The 21,130-nt window shown below is 38.9% G+C and overlaps 2 protein-coding genes across 4 annotated transcripts in view; one reads left to right on the plus strand and one right to left on the minus strand.

The window, feature by feature from the left end:
* Positions 1–21,130, plus strand: part of LOC106172929 (alpha-1,6-mannosylglycoprotein 6-beta-N-acetylglucosaminyltransferase A) — a 379,609-nt gene that overhangs the window by 268,370 nt on the left and 90,109 nt on the right. The window lies entirely within an intron of this gene.
* On the minus strand, positions 333–20,218 carry LOC106172919 (sucrase-isomaltase, intestinal). 3 transcript variants are annotated; one of them, XM_086998167.1, is made up of 25 exons: positions 19,911–19,963; positions 19,477–19,761; positions 17,645–17,741; positions 17,135–17,266; positions 16,173–16,336; positions 15,611–15,782; positions 15,189–15,285; positions 14,376–14,494; positions 13,194–13,319; positions 12,117–12,248; positions 11,551–11,685; positions 11,133–11,252; positions 10,211–10,298; positions 9,722–9,860; positions 9,068–9,204; positions 8,733–8,767; positions 8,062–8,196; positions 7,057–7,205; positions 4,365–4,449; positions 3,487–3,543; positions 2,995–3,119; positions 2,557–2,645; positions 2,093–2,139; positions 1,212–1,370; positions 333–736 (listed from the first exon to the last, which is right to left on the minus strand). In XM_086998167.1, the coding sequence occupies exons 2-25, from the start codon at positions 19,665–19,667 to the stop codon at positions 668–670; spliced, it is 2,799 nt and encodes a 932-aa protein (XP_086854293.1). In that variant the 5' UTR covers positions 19,668–19,761; positions 19,911–19,963; the 3' UTR covers positions 333–667. The 3 variants fall into 3 exon arrangements, 2 of the variants coding, with proteins under 2 accessions (XP_086854293.1, XP_086854291.1); XM_086998165.1 differs by having other exon boundaries at positions 19,477–20,215; XR_015331546.1 differs by lacking the exon at positions 333–736 and having other exon boundaries at positions 1,245–1,370; positions 2,990–3,119; positions 19,477–20,218.

Raw genomic sequence — 21,130 nt, forward strand, 5'->3', positions numbered from 1 at the left:
TATGGTATAGCGAAAAGAAAAACAGTTCCGACTCTGCGGAAAGCTGGGCACAAAATCTGTATGTCCTCTGAACCAATACATTAACGCACGTGTTCCAAAGGTGCGATCCAATGAACTTTTCTTCTAGGTATTAAGAACAGTTTAGATAGGACCAACATTCGTACTTGCGGAGTTGTTTTGTACGTTGTGTTAACGACCATGGTGCCACATTTAAAATATACTTCCTGTTTAAAATACTTATTCAAATGTTTGTAAATAGACAAGTTCACTGAGGCGAATGAGCAATACTCGCATATTACTGGTCAGAACTACAAACAAGAAACAACAGTCTATACATTTGCAATTAATTTAATGGCATATTAATATTTAATGGAATGCGACACATACGAATGGATATTATTATTATTTTGTCGGTAGAGTGCAAACTGAATAGAAGCTTACTGATTAACGTGATTGTGCGAGAAGCAATACGCTTTTCCCCCTAAAATTCTGAAATTCATTAAAATTTCTGTTAAAAAAATGATAAAACATTTAGAGTATATACATAATTTTTTGTGCAAAAATACATCAATAAGTAGACTGCGCTTGAAATGCGGGTTTTTCCGTTTCTTAAAAAAGTTTATTTTTGTAGAGCGTTATTCACATCACTATATTATGCTTATTTGTTCTAAAATATAGTCCATCGGATGTTGTGTTCTCTTTCTATTGGGAGATTAAGACTCTTCAGTCGGGCCACCTGCAATAAATGAACATTACTCTTTAAAGGTGTTATCATTCTATATTTGTCTCTAGGAGTCCTTTAAATCGGGCTGATTCCCCAAACTTTAATTTCAATTTTTAAATTCGTTCTCATTCGTCTATGTGCCTTAGACAACAGCATGAAATTGTAAAAAGAGAATTTCCACTGAATGATCATGGAAAATTTCGTAATTTAAATCCAAAGGACGTTTTTATTTCAATTATTATTCGCCGGATATATAGCACCCTATAACACAGCAAATTTGTCACCGTTATTCAATGGAATGTTAACTCTACATCGTGTGACATGTGTAGCGGTGGTCTGTGCCTCAACCACCAATACGCAGTCTTTTGTTTTATGAAACGGATTTCACATTTAAGGAATAGGATTTGAATAGAGACCATGCATATTATTGATATGGGAGAGAGAAGGGAGGGGAGGGGAGAAAAGGGAAGTAAGCATATGACCCTACCTTGTAACTGCTGCTCCACTCCACTCCTGTACTCTTTGGTGCTCCATTCACCATGAATGTCGGCTCGTTCCTCAAGCCGTAAATTTCCACAGTATCAAAGACTAGGCCGTCGCTGGCTGATGTATTACTGTGCACGGGGGCGATAGAGAGCGTGCTTCCCTAAACGTCCAAAAAGCAATCGAGTTATTATACACTGTAAGTAAGAAAGCGTCTGCGACAGGTTCCACAAAAAAGGATTAGCTGGCATCTTGGTGTAAACTTTTAGATAAAAAACCTGGGTCTGGTAACTAGAGAGCACAAGCGTCTTGATTCTATAGCTCGCCCATACTTGTCCCATATATACATTGTAGCCTCTATATGATATCGCTATTCGCAACGCGCAGCCCTGGGCTACTTAAATTCAAGATATTTCCATCGTCATTTGCTAAAATAACGTGAGTGTTGGTGCTAAAACTTACCCAATATTTTTGTTTTTGTTCTAATAAAAGCAAGTGAGACAGTTCACTGAATTGGAGTACAACTGAAGTATTATGATCAAAGTAAACTGAAAATTGATCTTAATATAAAGTTTCGACCACATTTCGGTCGAAGTTCTCTCTGGTACCAGGTTTCCTACTGACGAGTGGTCAAGGTGGAAATATGTGCGTTTTAATATGACTCGTCTTTGACAGAAGCCTGAACCATGCATCAGTGGAGAGCAAAAGCTTGTTCCATTATTTCAATTGACCATAGCAATAATCTAGGATGGGAAGTGTCCATTCACTGTCAATCATTTAATATAAGGGCATGGTGCAAGGTAAGGGCTCACACTTGATACCATCCACGCATTCTAATTTTGAGTGATTTCTGAGATACATGAATTCTTTGGGTTTAATCCTTACCGTGACTGTGAAGTTGACCAGCAGATAATTGCCGTTCTGGTAGGTTTCTGAAACAGAAATGACGCAATAAAAACTGAAATGAATGAGAGTGAGATCATAGACAAAGAAACCAAGCCAAATGCTAACAAGGAGTTACAAAAAAGAAACTGCGGGAAGCAGAGTGAGAGTTAAGGAGAATTTCCACCCTCTTTGGTAGATTAATGGTTACCCCATGTTTCCCGTGCCTTTTTCAAAAGACCCGGCGGCGGTTGGGGGAGGGAGCTTTATGAATGCCCCCCGCCCCGCACACTCACAGAGAGAGAAAGAGAGAGAGAGAAAGAGAGAGAGACTCACCATCTTTCTTTTCTAAATGACTAGTAAAATGTGCTTTCAACGCGTCTGACAAGAATGTACATGTAGAGCACCAAAAATAGGCTGTATGAATATATCGATATGTTACACCTGAGATTCCTCAGTTTACTCACCGTACGATTCCCCATCGTCCCAGAAGAGCTGCCCACTGGCCTGGCTGTGTTCATCCACTGCCACTATGAGGCCCATTGGCTTGGTACGACTGCAGTTTGAAAGATTTACAAAAGTATCTCTACTAGTTTATCTCATCACGCATTTCCATTTGAAAAGAGAAAATTAATATAATTCTGCTTGACTCAGTACTAGTTAAACGAATTGCTTTTGCATATTCCGCACCTTTTTGCTTGCTTTATAGAGAAGCTAAATCAAAGAATGATGAAATTGAATAGTGTATACAGTATATTTTAATTCTATTTCTACCTAACCCAATAACTATACTCGCTACGTAAGTAAACGACGGAACGGATTAATACGATTTTCTTGAATTTATCAAAGGCCTTATAATAATAATAATAATAATAATAATAATAATAATAACTACGATACCTAACCTGATCACTGTGGTATTGGCCGGTTCTTGCCAGGGTATGACGTAGCCCCCTCGAACATGGAGATTGATGTGGTCGAGAGGGGTGCGGAGTGTCACGTGTTGTCCAGTTCCTAAAATTTCCTGTCCCTGAAAGTATTGGACACAGCCATTTGAAACTGATCTAGAATAAACTGCATAAGCGTCGTATCTCAGGCTATTGTGGGTATGGTTTTCAGTATTTTGGCCTCTGGTTGAAATTATCAGCAGGCTTATAGGGCGTGCATTTCTTTACCAAACCTTTGGTAGAGACAAAAGCTTTTCCTCAGCCTCAAAAATGTTTTAAGAAAAAAATGTACATGTAAGCAGTCAAAATGTTAACAAACATCTATTTTTAGTAAACTACCAAATGCAATTTCTTTTCTCTCATTTTATGTGTAATTTGTCTGTGGAAAACATGCCGCTGTCGATGTTAGGCAGATGTCAGCTTTTTTTAAATAAACGATATTGTACTCACAGTGAAATAGTCGTACCACCTGGCTTTCGGGAGGTAGGCCTTCACTTCAACCTGTTTCTGCATTGAAATAATAAGGTAGCATTTTATTACCAATACAAAGAGATACATTTTACGATCAGCACGAAAATCTTCGGAATTTTACAAAAATAAGGTATTTCCCCTAAAAAAACAAGTAGTATCGTTAAACTTGCTGATATATCGACCATGTTATAGAGCTCACATTTTCTCATAGTGGGCAATAATCAATCATCTTCACAATTTGGAAGTTGATCAGCGTTACCCCGGCCCCAAAATTAAAACATCTTAACCAAGTTCATCCATTCTCCCTATCCATCAGAGATCCCTTACTTTGCCTCCAGTCAGCAGCTAGATGAGTAACATAGGCGTGACAAATAACCTGCTTTCATGTACATGAGCACCTCCCCTTTTCCGATCATTAATATTTTTCTTAAAGGGATAATAACTCTTCGTATGAGATCTATATTTCACAATAAAAACATTGTAAATAACTCATAGAAATATAATATGTTCTGTTTTACGACAAAAACAGCAGTTATAGCAATTATTCTGATATCTGAGCTTGTCTTCAGATCACGTGATCCCCATTGATGACTATACTCTGTTATAATCTCTTAAGAGATTTTAACAAAAAACCAAACGTTTTAGAAAAAAAACAGGTACTAACTCTGAATGTAAAAATGAATTTATTAACCATTGGTAAGTATGGGAAAATTGTTGTTTACTCCAGGAAAATTCATTTTTTGGCCAAAACGAAGAGTTATTATCCCTTTAAGTTTCGAACCTATAGTATTATTATTATTATTTTTTTTTTATAACAGAAAGGTTATTTATAAGTCTCACTCCAACTAAAGACTTACCTCTTTCAAAGCCGGTGATATCAGGAACGCGGCTCCCCACATGAACTGTGTGTCTATGTCATACGTTGTAGGGTCACCTGGGAATCTGAAATTGTGCCAAATTACTTATAATTAGATGTTCGTGTACATGACACAAATAACAGTAATAGTTTTAAGTTATTTTATTTGATTAATCAATACCATCTCCTGATTGCGCTGTCAATTTACGTTAAACTGCTGTATACTTATAGTCAACTTAATTCTGATTATTCGGGGTGTGGAGGCGGGAGGGGGGGGGGAGGTTGTCCTAGAATCGATAAATAGGTCTAAATAACAGGCGTATCCAGATTTCAGTTACGAGTGATTGAAAAATTACCATTATTGGAATTTGTCGGGGTGGTTGATCGAAACTGTTGCTTCAGTACTTTTCACCATATCGGTAAAAAGCAATACAGTAGTCATGTCGTTTCATTTTACAATGATTACATGCTATGAAATTACATAGAAATACTATGAAAATTTGATTGACTGTTTACTTGAAAATACAATTTATTGGCTTAATTTAAAGACATATTCAGTAACAAAGCTGATGCTTGTAATTCAGCATTAACAACATCATCCGCACATTTTTACGTCTCATCTAGCAAGTTTCTATATGGATTTTGTAGAAGCGTCACAATCATGTTCGCATAGCATATTGAGCGAAGACCCTTAAGATAGATATTTTATTTATTATGAATTGTGAGCAGAAGCACACTAAATAAAGAAAACATTATTTTCCTTTTCAGAATAACAGCAAGCCAAGCAGTCAAAATTGAAATGAAGTGATAATAATATTTGGGGTGTTCAGGGGTGTTCAGGCGCCTGGCTTCACATCCAGTGTTGTTAAGGCCGGCTAGTCCATAAGGGCGAAAGGTGAAATTAAGTAGCTTGCCGGTGACCCGTAGATCACTCAAGCCAACATCTCCTCCCCGTGGCACACCCTGGAAACTAGGTCCTAGCGGGCCTAGGCTAACGAGGCTCTGGCTAATGGAAGGAAAACCCTGATATAAAACCTACCGCGGGGGGCCAACAACCCTCCCGGTTCAAATAATTGTTACAGAAACCACAGAAACTTGTGGCCTTATGTCCCACACGGGACGAAGAGGAATGACGATGATGATAATAATATTTACAAACATCATTAGTCAATTTATTTGCCCCCCAAAAGCTGTGACTGATCTGAACTCCAAATTAGTCAATTTCCTCTGAGCAGACAGTCATATAGAACATTTTCCACAGTTTGTACGCTCCCGCATGTGTACTTCCTATTTCCACCATCAGTTCATGAACAGACAAACGAAATCTGGTTGCTATAATTTAACGTCGATTGATCTATATGTCATTTATATATTATGTCGAGAGTGGGGTTAGAGTCTGTGTATAAATGAGATTTCTTTTTTGTCCAAATATTCCAATCCTGCCCCTTTCCACATTGGTGGCGGTATCTTATCACTACATCATCAGTGTGATGATTGTGATTGACGTCTGCTTAATTAAGCGTCAATCAAACCACTCACACTTGACAGCATTGATTGGCACCTATCAATTACGGGAGGTAAAATATCCATTGCGGAGTGATTATTATTGACGTATTTTTACAACCGTCAATCAAGCTGTCATATTTGATGGATTTGATTGGCACCCTTCAATCATCGGAGGTAAAAGTTCCTTTGCGGTATGATTATGATTGACGTATGTTTACATAACTGCCAATCAAAACACCAAATGTTTGAATATGATTGACGGGGTATGTAAGTTGGAACTATCATACTTTTCTCGTTTTTTATAAGTTAGACCCATTCCGTATACCTCAGTATATTCCAACATTGGTATTACTTGGCTTTGATTGCCTTTAGAAGGGATTTAGAAAAAATATTTCCATATCAAAGGCCTTAAATGTAAAGTCTCGTTCAAACTTTTTCCCCGTTCAGGAAGATCAACGTTTTATATAATCGCTGCTCTGTCCTCGCACAAGGCAAAATAAGCACGGGTGATAAAACAAACGGTGGCGTTTAAAATGTACATAAGTCCAACATGTGGCGAAAAAAAAACTTTATTCAGCCAAGGAAGACGAACGTTCGATGGACAAGATTCGCAAAAACGAATAGATAAATGCAGTCCTGACGCGGAGTGACCCGTTTCCACGGATTTCAAATTAAAAAATTCCAAGAAAGACATATCAGATATGCATTAGAGATATTAAAAAAAAAAAAAAAAAAGCCCGCGGAGTTCTCGAAAAAATAGCAAAGGAATAATACATGGGGGGGGGGGGGGTCACATTGCTCATTTATTTATTTATTTATTCTCGCCGAGCGATACGACACAAATACAAATAACGTACGAAGATAATTGAACTATTATATGTAGGGCATGGAGACAATTCTGTATGAGATAATGCGCTGTCACACGAGCGATATGCGAGAGGCTGGCGATGTATTATTTCATTTCGACATAAATACCGAGACTAATGTACTGGCATTTCACCGAGGGAAGCCCCTAACACCGAGTAAACCCCGTATCCCCAAGGCCACATAACATCTCTTCCCAGAACACAGAACCTTTTATAACTTTACCACAACGTTTTTTTGTCATGTCAAAGTTATAGTAACGTTATAAAAATTCTGTATTTGCTGGGTCGTCACATAGTTTCTCTAGATATGTACATACTTACTCGTGTAGTAAAGGCCTGGCGACAGTGGAGCCCTCAGTGTGGGCGTAGTGAAACAACGTGTACAGGTACGGCAGAAGTTTATATCTCGTGTTGAGGACGTCACGTGCTCTAGAGACCAGGGGTTCTCCAAATACCGCTGGGTCTTGATCCTAAGGAATACACAAAGACATTCTGTTAGATGTATTCTGCTCACAAATGCCATTTGATGCAATAGCGGACCCAGGGGCAGATCGGGGGAGGGGTGGCAGTGGGCCATTTGTCCCTAGCGCAGAGGTACCCTTTTCTCCCCCCCCCCCCAAAAAAAGGAAAGTAATAATTTAATGAGACGAATCAAAGCAAAAATTCTACTTAATGTCTTACACACTTCAATGAAATTGTTCATACGATTAAAAGGGAGTTTATGTTTATGTTTTATACGCTTATATGATAATACAAACGGAATTTTTGTATGGAAACAGTACAAAAAATAAGGAATCTTCTACCGACGGAAAAGACACTGTCGTTTTTAAATCAGCTTGATAGCGAAATTCCTGTTCACTAATTCTTCTTTAATTCTAGCCTTAATTAATTTCTTTACTTTTCACTAATTCATTCGTTCTTTAATATGTAGGAACATGTAACCCTCTGGTCCTTTTCACTTTACCGCTACAGTAGGTCCTAACATGCAATTACAGGGGGCTGTACTCGCTTTCACAAAAACGTTTACTACTTTGTGGGCAGAATTGATTGGTTGGCCATGTCACGTGAGGGGGCTCCATTTAGGTGACTTTCTTATGTAATAAGCGAACTGTCCAGTTATCGATCTCTCAAATGATCTGTTCACAACCAAGTTGAGCCGGGCTAACTAAGCCGCGGGTCATATCTGGCGTGGTTATGCTTTCAAATACGCGCGCCATTTGAGCTGCGGCTCAACTTGGTTGTTAACAGAACCAAAGTCTGTCATACAGATATTATCTCTAAAATATACCGTTCGACGTAAAAAAAAGGCCCTTTCGGTTAGCCTACCTTAAAGCCATCAGTTCGCGGGTAGTTCTGGGCATTGTGGTTTCTGGAGAAAGGATAGAAGGCTCCAACCTGCATCCACCGCGTGCACAGCTCCTCCGTGGTGTCGCCCCAGAACCCGCAGATGTCTGCTCCCACCTAGACGGGGACCAAGAGGACGAAGGTGAATAGGTGAACTACGGACAACCGTGGGTGATTCTGCCTTGTAATGGGACGCGTCTCACTTAAAAAACTTTGACCAATAGTTGAGCATATTTAAACAACGAAATATATTTGAATATTCCTTTCCTTTATTTTAATGTTAAAACATGTCTGAAAGGCATTTCAGTACGGTTTTCATGCAATGAAACAATTAACTACCCTGTCTACTCACGCTGAAAATCCACGTGTTACGTGGAATAAATTACATACAATGCACACAGGCATTCTTTTGGTTAACACAGACTGGAGAAAAAAAGTTGTGCTTAAAACCAAGGACATACGTATCTTTGGTGCTTAAATCTCATATACAGTTCTTTGTAGTCCTATGTAAATTTATTAAAGATTTAATAAGATAAAACAATAAACTAATGTAAAATATTCTGATTTACAGATCAGCTTGCTCCATTTGTGCGCGCGATACAATCTCTGCTTGTTAATGAAAGCGTTTTGTGAACTTTTAATGTCAAACTTACGTATGGGAATCCAAAAAGGTTAAATTCTAGCATGCCTGAAATATACAAAAATTACAAAAATATAGGTCACGTGTGCAACGTATCGACTTAGATCCATATTTATTATATAGGTTAAGGAAGTAGACTTTGAGTACAGATATGTCTACCCTTTTATGTTGATCGTCTAATTAAATTAATTAATTAATGTCCACAAACATTAAACATACTCTCTATTTTAACAGTATTTTAGCAGTATTTTAGAGTATTTTAGCAGAATCTGTGCAGTGTCATGGACTCCCAAAGATGAGGGTAATATACCGCTAAATGTCACTACAGTGAAAAGAAGGAACATATACCTGGAATGGACCACGCGAGATGCGGCCATTGGCTTGCATTGTCTCCTAGCCAGTGAACGGCATATTTCCCAGTCCCAGCAAATGTTGACCTTGTCAAGACCAGTGGTCTTTTTGACGGGACTAGCTTGCGCAAAACGCTAAAACACACAGCATTTCAGTTATTAGATTGTCGTGTTGCTATTCATTTATAAATACATGTACACGAATCCTAAAAATAATGTTACAAAATTTAGTCAGGCTAAAGCTACTAATACAGTGTATATAAACACAGAGGCGTAAATTTAGCAAATCAACATTTTCATCCTCGTACATGTGCTTGAATTATTGTATTTCAAACCAACCAGACATACATACAGTAATCTTATTATAAAAGGTAACAATAATAGATTTCCAGCTTTGAAAAAGTAGTCTACAAAGATTGTGCCAGAATTTTGAAATGAGAAACATAGATGTAGTTGAGACGTTAAGGGTGTAATTTATGCACTATGGTTGGTGCTGAAAAGTACGAATGTCAGCGCCAAAAATAACTAATAAGAAGTTCTGAAGTCTTTAAAAACGATCAATCAAAGTTTCTGTATTAATTTCAGAGATTATTTCAACCTTGTTTGGCTATCACAAGCCGACCTTATCTTTGTAAAGATGGCTCATACTTACTCGTAAGAAGACATAGCCATGGAATGGCCATACAGAGAGTGGACGTTATAATGTATGGTCTCTTCCCCCCAGTTGTCGTGAACCGCGTCCATACACAGCGTCTTCGTGTACAAGTGACCCTTGTCATAATCAAGAATTCCTAGAAAAATATAATAGCGAAATAAAAAAAAAATTAATATACAGATTATTTTGCCGGAAATTTACAAAAACAAATGAAATCTAAATGGTTTACACATGAAATATTGCCATCAAACAGTATTATATACAGTATAGGAACGTACAGTATTTCAACCTCCCCCCTAAAAAATCATCCTGTGCCTTAACGCCTAATATGTATATTCCTTTAACTATGCCAATCAGTTACCATTTAAATGAATCACTCAAACAGGTATAAAGGAAGTGTTGTGATTGTATTTGATTAGTTGGACGGGCTTAAGTGCCGTCACATTACTTAAGTCTAACAATGTCGTCAGCTACCCTTTCACCTACTTGGTATATAGGGAGGCCTGTTCCATTTATTATCATCGCACGCTCCACTGAAGGATCCTGGCCGGAAGTTTGCAGGTTCATTCATGTCCTTAAAATGTGACGTGGAGATGAAATGTTTTAAACATAAGTGCACTTGAAGGAATATGATGGATTATAAGTTTATACATAAGGTGGGAGAATCGTTGGCTGACACAATACATCAAGTCAGATCTCAATCTCTTCATTTTCAAGTCTCGCTAATTTTCATTAAGCTAGTTAGTGTTAAAGCTGGTGTGGTTGTCAGCGAGAGGCAACGGAGGCCTTTATTCTACTCCCCATTTTTGTCAGCTAAGGCTCTATTCCCATAGATTTTAGATCGATCTATCCCCGCGGGGAGTCTCACTAGATTACTTTCAGATAATCCGACTTAAATGTCCGTCCCGCCTACTACAAGCTGTAAGGAGGTAATTAACTTTCGTGTCCGCCCGGCTGACAGCTATTTAGCGTGAACCCCCAGGGAGTTGGGTCGATCTAAAGTAGGTCGATCTAATCTATGGAAATGGGGTGTAAGGCTGTATTCCCAGAACTTTTAGATCGATCTATCCCCGCAGGGAGTCTCACTAGATTACTGTCAGATAATCCGGCTTAAATGTCCGTCCCGCCTACTACAAGCTGTAAGGGGGTAATTAACTTTCGTGTCCGCCCGGCTGACAGCTATTTAGCGTGAACCCCCAGGGAGTTAGGTCGGTCTAAAGTAGATCGATCTAATCTCTGGAAATGGGGTCTAAGTCACTGGCGCAGTAAGCCGGTGATAGGAGGGGGTAGGGGTAGGACTAAAGAGAGTCCACACCTTCCCATCGATTATTTTACCATAAATGGTTACCTCTCCATTCATTTAATATTGAATGGTATCCGACTTGAAATGATCCTCGTTGATACTCACCACCCACAAGGCGTCGTACTCCACTTTCTGGTTAAAAAAGAAGTCGTGGACCCAATGTCGCCACCAATCGTTTGTTGATGGTTTAGTGAAATCTGGGTAATAGACGCTCTCCGGCCACACCTAAAGATGCAAGGTTTAGAAAGTCCCCATGGATGTACGCAAAATATTTGCTTGTCGGTGTGGAACTAGACATGAGAGTAGCAATAACTATTTTTTCAATTGGCCTAACACTGTTCAGAGCTATTTTTGTTTGAATGTTACATGAGTGGCTTTCTGTCTTTGTATGCGTTTGGGTCAGAGAGAGAGAGAGAGAGAGAGAGAGAGAGAGAGAGAGAGAGAGAGAGAGAGAGATTTAGTGGACGTTTTTTTTTATGACTGCGTGTTTTTGGTATGTGTAGCTGTAATATTTGTTACCCACCTCTCCAACAAGATATCCGGTTTTGTTAGGATTTTTGACGAAAATGTCTTTTTGTTCACCGTCCGCCAGAGGCGGGTAGGAGTTGTTGGGTGGAGCCGTTGTTGTAAAATTTGGGTTGGTTCCAATACCAGGGTCCTGGAAACAACTTTTTTTTTATTTTGGACGATACTAATTGATTATACTTATTTACTGGTTCATTGGCCAATTAAAACCATCAATACTTGGGTAGTCACTACAGAATATTTGAATATCAGTATATTGATAGACACTCTCAATCAAACTGTTCCTACACGTAGGCCCAATATACCAATTCACATTAAATTAAGTTTGTTCACTGATGTTGTGACCAGATACATGTAAATGCATATCACATTTTTGCACTTATTGCATTTTGTTATTCAAAATTTGAAAATAGCAAAATAAATCATTTATCAAAAATTATAAATTATTGTTTTTAAATAAATAAATAAATAAATAAATAAATTCACACAGGTCTTTTTAAAATTTTAATCACTTCATAATTAAGTACTTTTTGTATTACACATTTCAGGAACATTGTACCGTACCAGTATGAGGATCAATTTCTGCCCCATATCATGGAGCTCCTGTACAAGTTCAGGTAGATCACGGAAACCTTGCCTATTGTACGTGAACATAAGCTTCTCATATGTGTAGTCGATGTCTACGTATTGCACATCCTGAAATTAATGAGGAACAGAGAAGATTACACCACTGAATAACCAAAATCTATATTAGTTTATTTTTTGCATTTGAACCACTCTTGTAATGGAGGAGCCCACTGAATTTTATCCATCAGGATGAAAATAAGAAATTTGAGGGAATGAGAGGAAACTGTAATTTCACTCTTTTGCTGTATAAGTCTTGTGCGCGTGTTAGATGTCTCTTAGGGGCCATTCAGAATAGATGATCTGAGTACTAACTAAGCCGAATTTTTTTTGGCATGAGACCACACTTTCACATATTTTGCTATGAAGGTTGTCTGCAATGCGTTTGTTTTGATTCTGCTGTGATGACCAATATTTTTCTTTTGCTGTCATTTATCATGAGTTTGTTCTTTACCATCCAGGCCCTGAGATCGGAAATACAGCTTTACATTTTCGTTTAAAACTTCCTTGTGGGACGACACCATGGACTAGTACTGTCAGACCAAACAAAAATCCCTCAAATGACACCAATTGTATCCTGTCATTCAGATAGGAGCGGAGAAATTCTTTGCCTTTGATCCCGATGCTCTCCTCTGGGAAAGTGAGAAACAATTGGTGGTTTACCAAGAAGGTGATGTGCGAGAGAGTTCCCGGTGACTCAAAGTCGGGTTCCCAGTGATTTATACTCGGTACAGGTATACGCCCCGTCCTAGATTTTGACCCGCTTATATCAACCCTTCCCTGTACGAACCTAATGGAGGGCGGACTCCCTGTTACCATCAGTTTCTTCACACCGAGCCTGTTGTAGGTTGCATTGATAATTATTGTAGAAAAGGGGGAAACAACCGTTTACTATTGTCGACTAAGAAACTGTCAAATTATTTAGGCGGCTGGCCGATGTTCTAACACTGATTTAAATGCGTACAGGTGTGCACAGCGTTCGTATAAACATTTAGGTGTGATAAAGTCACTGTTTACCTGTGGTATTGCTGCTTCTCGTTGACGTTTCAGAACTTCTCGAACATGCGCAGTATCGTTATAGCCCCAGCGACACAGCTGGAACCCCAGGCTCCAATATGGTGGCATCACCGGAAACCCCACGGCCTGGAAAAATCAAAAACTGACCTGAGAAATCCAATCAATGTGCAGATCAGCTTCTAGATGTAGGCCTACGTCATATTTTGTACCTTAGTTTTCATACCCGTGACTTATGTTGCGAATCGGGCCCATGGCGGCAGAAGTATTTTGACCTGATGTAAATACTTGTTTCACGATCATCAGGACTCGCCAAGACAATCCTGCAAGACACAGTGCAAGGAGGCAGAAGAAGAGGCAGACAGAGGAAAAGATGGGAGGATAACATCCGCGAGTGGACAGGCTTGCCACTCAATGAGGCTATGAGAAGGACGGATGATCGAGATGGATGGAGAGCACTGGTTGCCAGTTCGTCTGTTGTGCCCCTACGGTCGTCAGACTATGGGACAGATAGATAGATAGAAATACTTCTAGTCGTAAAATATTTTGCAACCTTAGAAAATTCGCTTCAACGCATGCACATGAACACTACATGGAAATAGAATGATCTGTTATGTCGTATGTTTAATGAAATCCTGTCCAATTTATCAACTCCAAAATGAAATGCATAATTTTACATATTCTAAGCAGAGTCATTATCTACATACTGTGCACACAACCTTAGAAAAAAGTATCAGGCGTTCAAAATATCACAGCTTAGCATCACCTTGTTGTACAGCTGCACCACGTTCTCGCCTCGTTATAATGTTGAACCACAATCTCACCTTGTTATATTGTTGTACTACATCTCTGTACCACGTTCTCGCCTTGTTATACTGCTGTGCCATGTTCTCACCTTGTTATACTGCTGTGCCATGTTCTCACCTTGTTATACTGCTGTACCATGTTCTCACCTTGTTATACTGCTGTACCACGTTCTCACCTTGTTATACTGCTGTACCATGTTCTCACCTTGTTATACTGCTGTACCACGTTCTCACCTTGTCATACTGCTGTACCACGTTCTCACCTTGCTCTACTGCTGTACCATGTTCTCACCTTGTTATACTGCTGTACCACGTTCTCACCTTGCTCTACTGCTGTACCATGTTCTCACCTTGTTATACTGCTGTACCACGTTCTCACCTTGTTATACTGCTGTACCACGTTCTCGGGTGTCGGTCCCAGGAATAAGAAGAAGTCCAAAACTCCTCCGATAACCTGGTATGAAATCCCCGGATAAGGGTCAGGTTGCAATACTATATCTAAGAAATGATAATATAATATAATATAATATAATATAATATAATATAATATAATATATCTGTAAACTAAACATAAGAGATAAGAGAAATGCCGACACTAAATGATTAACTAAAATCATTTATCTATTCCACTCGTCTTGTAAAACCCTCTCAAAACTAATTTAGAACGCTTCATTACATTAACGCAGGACTGCAGACTAAAAAACTTTAGTGTTTTCTGATACATACATATATATATATATATCTCACACATCTCTAAATTTTACTTCTTGGTGCAGAGACGGAACATCAATTTTCAAAACCTAACGCCAGTGACAAACTTTCTGGTTTTGTTTGTGCTGTGCGTATAAGCATACGGCACGCGTCTTACGTTTAGTTTACAGATATATCCAAACAAATGGATTTTCTAGAAATTTCAACAATTTCCAATTATGACCAAAATATTCTCCACAAAAACCATTGAGAAAGTTACCAACTTTTACCCTGATAAGCCATTAGGACAGCCACCCCAAAAACTAGAAACTTAGAATTTAAAAAGGTGGTTAATAGACACAATGAACAAATTTGAATATGATCTACCTTAATGCGAATCAAAAATAGAGAATGGACACGTTTAGAAAATTACCTTTCCCTATATATATATATATTTCTATGTGTAGCGCTCTTTGTAAACCTTTAAAAGTTCACTACTCACCCATGGCATTGGAATTCTTCAAAAATACGCCATTGGCATTTCCTGAGGTCTCTACGTTCATGTAAAAAGTCTGATGACCGTATAAATTCCATGGATCCTAGAATGGGATCATATTCTTAGTGCAGTAATTAGATACGTAGTACTGAGTTATATGTTAAAGGGAGCGAGATGCACCGCATCTTTACACAAAACCAATGCAACATAATGCTCATTTGAATATTTTAGAAGTTCTTTGCAATTAATGACACATAAATGTATCTAAAACCACCACAACATATGAAAACAAGCAATGTAAATCAGTAAAAAAAAGAAATAAATAGACAAAAAATAAGAATGTAATAAGGAAACAAATAAATAAAGTCTGGGGTTGAGTGACCGAACAAAGAAAAGAACTCAAGATCAAAGCGTAAGTGACTACTTACAGCATATGGGCCCTGGTCACGGGTAAATATCGGCCATCTTTTCCAGTTCATGTCGTGTTTATATCTTAGATGATTGTGTTCCCCAAAGCCGTACACGTGACTGGAGCTGAGGCGCGTGGTGAGCTGGAGATACTGGTCTGTGAACGTAAAACCGGGCAACGCGGTGTTAAAACTGAAAGTGAAACCAAGCAACAATATTGATGTTTAAGACTGAAAGCGAAAGTAAATTTTGCATACGAGATTCATGTACCGCATCCAGGCGTCAAATTAACAGGTCGTTTAAAACTTTAGAGATATCAGTTATTCATGAGTCTGCTATACGTTACTCTATTGTTGTCAAATTGTCAATAATTGGATCGATAATTTCTAATCTAGACCATAAAATTACTCTATAATATGACTATCAATACCTCAGAAAAGGAAGCAAATCACTTTGTTTTATATTGTCTTAATGATAACGTGATCATCGACCAGTCAAATCAAAGCCAAATTCACTGTCGGGTATACATGTAGCCATATAAGTAAAATCCATTGAAAAAACTTATTATTTGTCTGCACTCACATAACTACGCCATTAGATTTCCTCACTACTTCTATTCCAAACTGCGGTTCCCTGACAAATCTGACGTCATATAACCTGCTTTTTACGTCAGGTGGGCTGCTTGGTGCTGGGATGTCCAAGGCTTGCTGGGATACCTCATATCGTTGCTTATGAAAGTCTGTGAACTGAAGTATTTAATGTGGTCGCTATTAACTCTTTCTGTTTGCTAATTTACACGATTTTAAAACATAAATCCTTTTGATCAATTAAAAAATGATATTTCGATTTTAATATCAACATTTTGAGCAAAAAATCTAACCAGCGGACTGACACCATAAGACACTCAAAGGACCAGGCATATGTTCTATTAAATAATGCCTTGTCCATTTTGTCCATCTTAATTAATTTGAAATGAAACTAAAAAGAGTCTTAAAGTCATAAAGTCATAATAACTCTTCGTTTTGGCCAAAAATTGGATTTTCCTGAAGTAAACGGCAATTTTTCCGTACTTACCAATGGTCAACGACCCCATTCCTGCATTTGAAGTTAGTCCAGGTTTTTTTTCCCTAAAAGTTTGTTTTTTTTTGTTAAAATCCATTAAGAGATGGCGCCAAATGTCATTTTGGTCTCGAATGAACGCAAGAATCCGCGTGACACCCCAACGTCATTGGCAACGGATGCCTTGACGACCGGCAAGAAAGGCATCGAAAGCCCTTTTGACAAGCACAGATTTTAGTTTTACTACAATAACAGGCGTTTTAGTGCAATAGAATATATTTCCACGCGTTGTTTACAATGTATTTCTTGCGGAATTTTGGATCTCAAAGGAATAGTTATTATTGCTTTAACAATTAAGGAATCTTGAGTCTACACATAATGGATTCAAAATTTTCACCACACTATAGTTCTTATAGCTAGCTCGAGAACCAAACACTACCAAACCTAGGCGACATTACGACTGCCTTCATCACATCACGACTCACCTTCAGTCTCAGTCTACTGATGTCATGAAACTCCACTTCTAGTTTCACGTCATCAATGGGCGTAGAATTCTTGTAATACAAAGGAGTAGTTTTGATGCGAGAGAGTTTCATACGATACCCCAGCGTCGTGTTCTGAAAAATATCTTGAGATATTATAAAATGACAATCTGGATATTTTGAGATAGGTTTTTATTGTCTCTTCTGCAAAGATGTTGAAAACGCAAATTGTTTCCTAAGTGAAAAAATGTATATATAATTGCTAACTGCTTCAGTCGGTCGATAAATTGTGTATCATATTTAAATGATTTTAGCAATTAAGAAAAGACAATTATGCCTTATTCTGAATATTGCCCGCATGATGGCGGCCACCGTATGCACAGTGATAGTCGGTCTTTACTGACAAGATGAAAGCCAAACACAGGGGCTTCAAGTCACAAACGAGAGAGAGTGAGAGAGAGAGGGAAAAGAGAGATGATGATGATGATGATAATGTCGATAAGGTTTCCCTACCTCTATCTCACCGTTCAGTCGATACCCATACCCGGTTTGTGAAGCCTGCTTATACCAACATTTTGGGGAGGAGGCGGTCAGGTTTTTCCAGAAACAGCTGATAAGGGAAAACATTTTTACTAATTACCCAAAGGTATACCCTCGATGTCCATACAAGAAGTTTTGCCATCGATATCTGATCAAATCTCAGTGGTACTTAAATATTACAGCATCCAACATATTTACTAGTATATGCATGACTTTTACCAGAAATTATCGCTTTTATTATACTGCTTGCTAAATAATGTAAAAGTTCACCTGTTCTTAACCTCAGTTCATTAATTCTTCACTCACCACTTTCCAGCGAGCGGTTTCTCAGAAGCTGATTATATTATAAACGTCGTAACTATGTATACTTCCTTATTTAAGTTGCTTTTAAACACCCTTTAAGACACTCGACTGTAATCTTGATCGGCCAATGAAGGTAAAAACCACAACAAAGTCTCATGAACACCACATAAATACCATAATGTAAGAAACACAATCAAAATCGGTCAGGTATTTGAAACGCATTTAAGGGTATTGTAACCTTTATTACCATCCAGATACCAAAAATGGAGTTTTTCCCGCATCTAATAATTCAATAATGCAACTATCTTTGTGTTGATTTAAAACAATAAAAAAACCTCAAAAATATAAAATATCAGAGTTTTTATTCCTCGTTGCAATGTATAAGCATAGGAAACTCAAAGCTTTAATCGTCAATTTAACACCTTTCTTTTTAAGGTGAGATAGCAATCGGTATAGGGCGAACAAGATTTTAAAGAAAATGGCAGAGTGGTATGACCACGAGTGTATGGGCTATAATAAGGAGTTTATTTGGCGAAGGGTGACAATATCCTTTCTGAAATCGTTTTATGTGGTTTTAATATTCATGAACCGAGCAAAGCGACATCCGAGATTGGAGAATGAGGTGGGTGGGGAGTAAGCAAAACAACCCATGTCCTGTTTCATCCCTGTTTTCTTTCACGACGTAGATGATTTCTCCTTTGGTCATAAAACAGTGAGCAGATAAATATCTGATCCGATTTCGGCAGAAATTAGGCGGGGAGGCGTATGGTACGGTAAAAGAATAAGTTAAAGAAAAAAAGAGCAAACATGACAGAAGGAGCTGAAAGAGCTAGCTAACAGTGGCTTACTATCATGACACTTACCTAACCCGTGCCCTTACCGCCTCTACGCCTAATTTCTGTTACTACTGGCAACCAACCGCATGTTTCAAAGTGTCTGTCCCCAACCCCATTTTTTCAGGATAAACTCTCATAATCTACCAGTACTCAAACCTGTAATGCCGGTTCAAATTTTGTCGGGTTAGATGTCATATCAGTGTAAAATCCAACAATAACGGAATCAGTTATATCAGATCCATGGAGGGGGTGGGGGTGGGGGCAAGAGCCAATCCCCCTCCTTAGCGTATGAGGCATCCCCTCCACCTTAACCCTCCCTCTCTAAAAACGACGAAAAGGAAATGAAAAATAGAGCATAACAAGCGGAACGTGGATCTCTGTCAAGTTATACGCATCGATTTCATATTTGCCTTTTTTAATCGAGATCAGCGTTATCTTTGTGCCTCGCCACCCCACCCACCCATCACCCCACCCCCACCCACCCATCACCCCAACCACCCATCACCCCAACCACCCATCACCCCACCCCCACCCACCCATCACCCCAAACACCCACCCACCCATCACCCCACCCACCCATCACCCCACCCCACCCACCCATCACACCGTATTACGATCCATGCTCCATAAGCGATCAGATCAAAAATGTAGCAGGACAATCCTTACCCTGTGGCCTCACACTCGTCCCGTGTCCCCTCCCTGGCTATGCACGCCACCAAGGCGTCCACCTGCTGCGTGTCCACCTCTCCTGGGGACGTCTTCCTGGCCCCGAGCACGATCCCCACCACCGCACCTACCACCACCAGGACAAGGGCGGCCAGGGCCAGGATCAGTCTTCCTTTGCTTCTTCTTTCCATCTTGGAATTATGTGTCTCCGTTGTTCAAAGCCGTCAGACAGGGAAATTTTGCAGTGTGTGTACAAGCACGTCTTTTCTGTGTCACACAGAACTCCTGGCAAATGGAGATCTACGGTAATACAGAAAACTTGTAAATACCTCTGCACGACGGCAATAAAGCCTTTCAAAGTTCAATCTACCTGCTATTACGGCGTATAAGAAGTTTGACCTAAATCATGTCAAGTACAACTATCTGATACACACCTCTGTAGCACACCCACAAGTCCTAACATATACGGTACGTCATTTGTCAACACGACGTTTACCTGAGATACTCCATCTACTGAGTCACAAGACCCCATACTGACATCTGAGGTCAGACTGTGTATCTCAACCAGTTGCTAGGCTTATAGCTTCAAATTCTAAAGAATAAAATATAAGGGTGGCCTAAAGTCTTTTTCACTGACACAAAGACATATATTACGCATCACCATACAACGCAAAGCACGTTAACAACCATGCTCAACCGGAACTGAATAAAAAGTAACGATAATTAATAATACGTGTAGGAAGAATGGAGACAGAGCTCCCCAATACAATTACAGACCGGTATTTGTTACCCGTGTCAAGATTATGTTCAACATAAATTAATGATAAATATATTTTGTCTAGAGATAAATTTTTCTATTAACCAATTCTGCTCATCTTCAGTGGGTGGGTGGGCGGGGGTGGCCTTTCCTAAGCTCCGTTGCAAATGTTATTAGTAAATGTTAAAACCTCTTTGTGACTTTGGACATCGAATAACTTCGAAATGTACCCGGTATATATACTATATACATTTGCACAATCATCTAACTAAAATAAAATATGTAACTTTAATAAATGTACATGTAGTAGCAATACTTTAAAAAATAACTTTCCAATGCCAAATACTAGTACATATGCATGAAAACAAACTGCCTTTGATGGACTACAGCGAGCGTCTTTCTTTAGAACTGTTTTGTTTCAATAAGAGCCTTCTCTTCCCCTTCAGCACCCACCTTTAACAATACACAACATGCACTGGTATATGCTGTTGACTGAGACACCTCCCTGAAGGCAACCGGGTCTATCAGTGCATACGTGATACAAAATTCTAACAACTCAAGGACGGCTGCGTTAAATTTGTGTGTTTGACCCATTTCTGTTGTTTACTCCCCTGTCTCACCTGCCAAAAAGTTTGATACGCATTGGCAAGAACGGAGGGCTGTGTGTGTGTGTGTGTGTGTGTGTGTGTGTGTGCTCACAACCCTCTATAGCCTCGGAAAAACATCTAGCAGATGTTTGAATGTCCAGTATGAGATTAAAATTTTCCTTTTGGACATTTAGTACGTGGAACGGAAAACAAGGGAAACAAAAAAGAGTAAAATATAGGTTAAATGTAAGCAACTTTGATTTATCTATCAGTGACGCGTGCAGGTTTAATTAATGGCCCCTTCAGCTAA

This window comes from Lingula anatina, chromosome 10 (assembly GCF_051362555.1).
Source record: "Lingula anatina isolate TDL-2025a chromosome 10, LinAna3.0, whole genome shotgun sequence".
Lineage (NCBI taxonomy): Eukaryota > Metazoa > Brachiopoda > Lingulata > Lingulida > Lingulidae > Lingula > Lingula anatina.

What these genes read in the sequence shown, in the direction of transcription:
- LOC106172919 (XM_086998165.1), bottom strand. Translation starts at nt 19,667, where the DNA reads ATGGAAAGAAGAAGCAAAGGAAGACTGATCCTGGCCCTGGCCGCCCTT. An exon ending in CCGGATATCTTGTTGGAGAG is followed by an intron (nt 11,253 to 11,550) that starts GTGGGTAACAAA and finishes TTGCATCTTTAG; the next exon opens with GTGTGGCCGGAGAGCGTCTA. An exon ending in CGCGAACTGATGGCTTTAAG is followed by an intron (nt 7,206 to 8,061) that starts GTAGGCTAACCG and finishes TGTATTCCTTAG; the next exon opens with GATCAAGACCCAGCGGTATT.